General features: G+C 35.2%; 1 protein-coding gene across 1 annotated transcript; it reads left to right on the top strand.

Annotated features, from left to right (window-relative positions):
* Positions 1 to 918, top strand: LOC114184538. Its single transcript, XM_028071846.1, has one exon. It carries the CDS (start codon positions 1 to 3, stop codon positions 916 to 918), a length of 918 nt encoding a protein of 305 aa, XP_027927647.1.
* The last annotated feature ends 5,651 nt before the right edge of the window (positions 919 to 6,569 follow it).

Here is a 6,569-nt window from a genome sequence, read left to right as displayed (position 1 = left end):
ATGGCAGGTAGACCCAACAACACAAATGGTGAACTCTTAGTTAGAATGACACAAATTCTGGAAAATTTAGTGCGTGATAGAGGCAATGAACCAATAGAATATCGGGGTTTGTTTGCTTTCACAAAACATCACCCACCTAAGTTTGAGGGTAAATTCAACCCAGAAGGAGCTCAAAGATGGATAACTGAAATAAAAAAGATTTTCAATGCCATGGGCTGTCATAAAGAACACAAGGTTACATATGCAACATATATGTTGACCGGGGAGGCAAAGAATTGGTGGAAGGTTGTCAATCAAACCTTACCACATGAAGGGGGAATAGTTCCATGGGAAGATTTCAAAGCTAGTTTCTTAGAAAACTATTTTCCAAAGGATCTTAAAAAACAAAAAGCTAGAGAGTTTTTGGAGCTCAAACAAGGGAACATGAGCATTGGAGAATATGCTTCTAAGTTCCACGAACTTATGAAGTATTGGCCATACCATCAAAATAATGGAGAAGAACTTTGTGCGCATTTTGAGAATGGGCTAAGAGCAGATGTTCGTACAACAATCAGTATCTTTCAAATTACTGATCTTTCAACTTTGTTAAGTAAATGTAGAATTTACGAGTCTAGCCTGAAAAGAAAAGATGTGGATACGAGAATAGGAGGACCAATGAGAATTGATAAGAAATATCAGGTTCATGTCAACAAAAAGCCATATAAAAGACCTAACACTTTTCATCTTGGTGGAACAACAAACCATAATGGCAACAATAACGTTAATAATGACATAAAATGTTATCGTTGTGGAGGACTACATTTGAGGAGGGACTGCAATCAAATCTTTCCTTCTTGCAGCCATTGTGGAAAAGTTGGACATCTTGCTAGCATTGTTGGTTTGCACAACAAAAAGTTGATAGTGCCAAGGGAATTCTGAAATCCACACATCATAATGGAACTAAACCAAAAATTCAAGGGAAAGTTTTCGCCATGAGTGGAGCTGACACAACAACCTCTGATGATCTCATTCGAGGTAAGAGCATCATAAGTGATAGAGTTATTGATGTTCTATATGACTCTAGAGCCACCCATTCATTTATATCTTTGGATTGTGTGAAAAGTCTTGATTTGCCTATCACACCTATGCGTTATGATTGCCTGTCACAACCAATCGTGTCCTTCTGAACTGCAAAGATAAAACTTTGATCTTTAGTACACCTTCACAAGAAAACTCTAGATTACAGAGGACTCTAAACCAATAAAAGATGTCAAATGATGAAGGATTGACCCCAACCAAGGATGGAGGCACATGCTTAAGAAGACTAAGCATGTTTAGAAAGGAAGTTCACTAATCCTTCATCCCTTTCATTTGTGTTTGTTATTTTTGATTCCCTAAGTTGACCTAGTTGAATCAACTTTAGTTGACTTGTTGACCTTTGACTAGGTTTGAGTTGTTGACTATAGTTGACTTGACTTAAACCAACATGCTAATCTATGTTTATTTGCTTTGTAGGATAATTAGGAGTAAGAAAGCAATGCTAGGTGGCGCATGGTGATTGGGGAGCATAAATGATGTGGAGGAGAGAGTAAAGCAAAGGCATAAAGCATAAAGTAAAAGGCATGAAGCAAGTGTACCTATGTACCTTTGGTCTCCTTTGTTTTTAGCACACTTTGGCCACTTTTTGGAGACATATGAGACACATTCTTTATCTCCTTTTGTGCTAGAACGAAATTAGCCTTGCACACACCATAGTTAGGTCTTTTGTCTCTCATTTTTGTAATCTTATTTGACCTAGTTTCTAGAAGCTAGGGTTAGGTTTTTGTAGAGACATCCTTAGGTATCTTTTATTTGCTTAGAGGCCCCTAAACTCTTCTATATAAGGGGTGCTCCTAGACATGTAAAAAGGTTGAACATTTTGAAGTAAAAACACTCTTATGTCTCAACCATTTGTGAGAGTTTCCTCCCTTGGGAGTGAATACTTTTAAGCCTTATCTTGCATAGCAAGTGGCGACACACATCCACTCATCTTCAAGGTTGCCATGGCTTCTAGCCTAGCCTTGTAGTGGCGTGCTTCTCACATTTTTACCATTTCTTTCCTTTCTATTTTATTTTTTCCTCTTCCTTTAATTGTTCTTGGTTTTCTATGGTTTATGTTATTTCCATTTCCTTTTTGTTTTGAATCAATCCATCATCTTCTTCTCTTGAGCTTTGAGAAAGGAACCTTCACATCTAGATAGCTTGCTATCTTAATGTCCAGTGAGGATTTCACTTAGCTTTCTTAATCAACTCATACCATATTCAATAATCTTAAAAAGGAACAAGATAATCCTTCATCATCAAAGCTTTTATGGTCTTATTTTCTTCCATTGTAGAAGAATCTCTTGATGTGAGTAGCATTCCTATTGTTAATGAATTCCCTGAAGTCTTTCCTAAAGACATAACTGAGTTACCACCAGAAAGAGAGCTTGAATTCACAATAGTCCTATATCAATTGCCCCATATCGTATTTCTTCAGTAGAACTAGCCGAGGTAAAGAAACAAGTGGAGGAACTGTTGCAAAAACAATTTGTGAGACCAAGTGTATCCCCCTGGGGAGCACCAGTACTACTGGTGAAAAAGAAAGATGGTAGTATGCGAATGTGCATTGATTACTGTCAACTCAATAAAGTAACAATCAAGAACAAATACCCGTTGCCAAGAATTGACGATCTCATGGATCAACTCCAAGGTGCCTCAGTATTTTCAAAAATTGACCTGCGATCCGGATATCACCAAATTCGGGTGCGAAAAGAAGATATTCCAAAGACTGCATTTAGGACCCGCTATGGTCACTATGAGTATTTAGTTATGCCTTTTGGCGTAACAAATGCTCCTGCAGTATTCATGGACTACATGAATAGAATTTTCCACGAATTTTTGGACAAATTTGTGGTGGTATTTATCGATGACATCCTAATCTATTCAAAAAGCCCTGAAGAGCATTCAGAGCATTTGAGGATTGTATTGCAATTTCTAAAGGAAAGGCAATTATTTGCTAAGTTATCGAAATGTGAATTTTGGCTAAGTCAAGTCCAATTCTTAGGGCACGTTGTTTCAAGTGAAGGAATAAGGGTGGACCCATCAAAGGTTGAAGTAGTAACACGATGGGAACGACCAACGACTCCCACAAAAATTCATAGTTTCTGGGGATTAGCTGGATACTATCGAAAGTTCATAAAAGGCTTTTCTTGTTTGGCTTTACCGCTAACCAAGTTAACCCAAAAAGAACAAGATTTCAAATGGAATGATGATTGCGAAGCTAGTTTTCAAGAACTAAAAAGAGGATTAACTTCTGCACCAATTTTATTTCTTCCCAACCCAGAGAAGAAGTTTGAAGTTTATTGTGATGCATCAGGACAAGGATTAGGTTGTGTATTGATGCAAGAACAAAAAGTTGTTGCATATGCTTCAAGGCAATTAAGACCCCATGAAGTGAATTATCCAACTCATGATCTAGAATTAGCAGCAATAGTTTTTGCGTTGAAAATTTGGAGACATTATCTCTATGGGACCAGATTCGAAGTCTTTAGTGATCATAAGAGCCTAAAATACTTATTCGATCAAAAAGAATTAAATATGCGACAAAGGAGGTGGATAGAATTTTTAAAAGACTATGATTTTAAACTATCATACCATCCTGGAAAAGCAAACATAGTAGCAGATGCCTTAAGTAGAAAGTCCTTACTTATCTTTGCTATGATGGTCAAGGAATGGGAATTACTAGAACAATTTCGTAATTTGAACTTAGCAATAAAAGTGCGACCTAAAAGTTTGTACCTAGGAACCTTAAAGATCCACAATGATTTTCTAAGGCAAATCAAAGAGGCACAACAAACTGACAAATATTTACAAGATATGATAAAGCAAAAGGAGGAAGGAAAAGACTTGGAATTTTATCGTTCGTCTAGTGGAATCATTAAGTTTAAAGATAGAGTATGCATCCCTCAAGATAAAGAATTGAAACAAATGATATTAGATAAGGTGCATAAAAGTAAGCTAAGTTTTCATCCAGGATCAACTTAGATGTACCAAGACTTACGAAAAGATTTTTGGTGGAATGGAATGAAAAAGGATGTAGCAGAATATGTTTCTAAATGTTTGACATGCAGAAAGTCCAAAGTTGAACATCAATGTACACTAGGAACATTACAACCTTTAGAAATCCTAGAATGGAAATGGGACAATATTTCCATGGATTTTGTTTCTGGATTGCCAAAAACCCAGTGAAATTTTGATGCAATATGGGTGATTGTGGATAGGCTTACTAAGACTGCACATTTCTTGCCAATTAACATGAAGTATAAATTGGAAAAGATAGCGGAGTTGTACACAAAGGAAGTTGTGAGATTGCATGGAATTTCTACTAGCATTATCTCTGACCGAGATCCTCGCTTCACTTCCAAATTTTGGGAGAGCCTACAAAAGTCATTGGGAACCAAGATAAAGCTTAGCTCGACATACCATCCACAAACAGATGGACAAACAGAAAGAACAATTCAAACTTTGGAAGATTTGCTATGAGCTTGTGTAATAGAACAACAAAGAAACTGGGATGATTGTCTTCCATTAGTAGAATTCACATACAACAATAGTTTTCATGCGAGCATCGGGATGGCACCATATGAGACTCTATATGGCAGAAGGTGTAGAACGCCAATATGTTGGTATGAAATAGGTGAACAACTCCTTTTGACACCAGATTTTGTGCAAAAGCAAAATGAACAAATTAAAATGATAAGGGAAAAGATGAAAGCATCACAAGATCGCCAAAAGAGCTATTATGATCGTAGGAGGTAATCTCTTGAATTCCAAATTGGAGACCATGTCTTTTTGAAAGTTTCTCCTACAACTGGTGTTGGTAGAGCCTTGAAATCTAGAAAGTTGTCACCAAAATTTATTGGGCCATTTGAGGTTTTAGAACGAGTTGGTTCAATTGCTTATCAAATAGCCTTACCTCCAAACTTTTCAAATTTGCATCTTCTTCACATAATCCAAAACAATAGAGAAGGAGAGGTCTAAACTCTTGGGAGAAAATTGAAGTAGGAGAGGGAAATCCAGAATCTTGAGGTCTTCATTTTCATCTTAGAGTATATTTAGCATCTTCAAGGTATGGGGGGTCTATCTCAAATCTCTAAGTCTTTATCTTAGCAAGTTTTCTTTAAGTATACAATCTATCTTCTTGATTCTGAAATTTTCATGCATTATCTTGAAATTTTGAGTTGAAAAATGGACTCCTTGGGTATGAAAACCTAAGGTTAGGTTCAAGAATCATCTTATTTGGAGTTTTACACAAAAAGTTATAGATAAAACAAGTTTGCTATTTTGCTTACAAAATTATTTACGAAAATTATGTTTTAATTATGATTACTGTTTTGATTAATTTTCTGTAAAGTTATTGTGAAAGAATGATTTATGCTTGGTTGTTAATTTTAAATTCTTTTTAACTTGGTTGTTTTTACAATTTTGAAAATTGTGACAAATAAAAAACGCAGTTGTTAAGTTGCCAAAATTTTGTGAAAGTCTCAAGAATTATAAAGATAATGTGAAAGGATGATTGTAAATTAAAGTACAGAAATAAAGAATAAAAAGGAGTGTATGGATAGTACAGAGATACACTGGGTATAGAGTCCAGAGAAAGGTCTGATAGACCTAGGAGAATCGAGGGTGGTGATATAGATACCCTGGATTGACGTATACAATTAGCCGGGTATTCGAAGATTCACAGGGCTCACACTCTATTCTCAACCATCCTCTTGACTATACTTTAAGACCAGGAAGGTAGAATAACGTACACGTTGTATCCGTGAGAACGTTTAGCTTGCTGGCACTATCCATATTGGTGTAAGACCATTATGATTCGGAAAAGTCTAATGGCAGCGTTTGGGACCCAAAGTATATAGAGAAAGAATATGAGATGAATATACTGATGAGTTGAAACTCAGACTTATACGAATATGATTATTAAAAGATTGTAAATGAGCATTTTGATATCCTAAATTTAAAACATACGAAAATGATTATTTTATTGATTAATTTGATTTTGATATTTTTGGCATGGTTAGTTATGACATTATGAAGATTTAAACTTTTGTGCAAATGTTTCATTCAATTGAAAGTTTATTCAAATGACCATACTTTGAAATGTTATGATGAAGTTTTGGAGTTAAGGGAAAGACTCACCCTTACTTTCTTTATTTTTCAGAGGAAGAAATTGGAGACCTAACATGTAACAATGAGATTGTTTAGCCTAACTTTTCTTGTAACCTTGGATTATGTTAAAGCTACAACTGATATGATGTAACTTGTTTGTGATGTATTTCAAACTAAAAGTACCTTTAGTTGGTTGTAAAAGTATAAACAAACTTCTGTTACAAACACTTATATGTATGTTAACATTTTATTCGCATAAATATCATGTATATCTAACAGATGACATATTCGAGTGATGCATTATTATATTTTTTTTGTTTGGTATTTGTTAAATGAATACAAATAAATATTCCTTGCATAAGTAAATGATACATTAGACAAGTAAAGAACATCTAGTA

The sequence above is a fragment of the Vigna unguiculata genome, chromosome 5, assembly GCF_004118075.2.
Source record: "Vigna unguiculata cultivar IT97K-499-35 chromosome 5, ASM411807v1, whole genome shotgun sequence".
Taxonomy (NCBI): domain Eukaryota; kingdom Viridiplantae; phylum Streptophyta; class Magnoliopsida; order Fabales; family Fabaceae; genus Vigna; species Vigna unguiculata.
The sequence above is the reverse complement of the archived record's forward strand: the minus strand, read 5'-3'. Positions and strand labels throughout refer to the sequence as shown.

Bases quoted from the DNA above. Each gene is read 5' to 3' on its own strand.
- LOC114184538 (XM_028071846.1), top strand. From the start codon at position 1: ATGGCAGGTAGACCCAACAACACAAATGGTGAACTCTTAGTTAGAATG.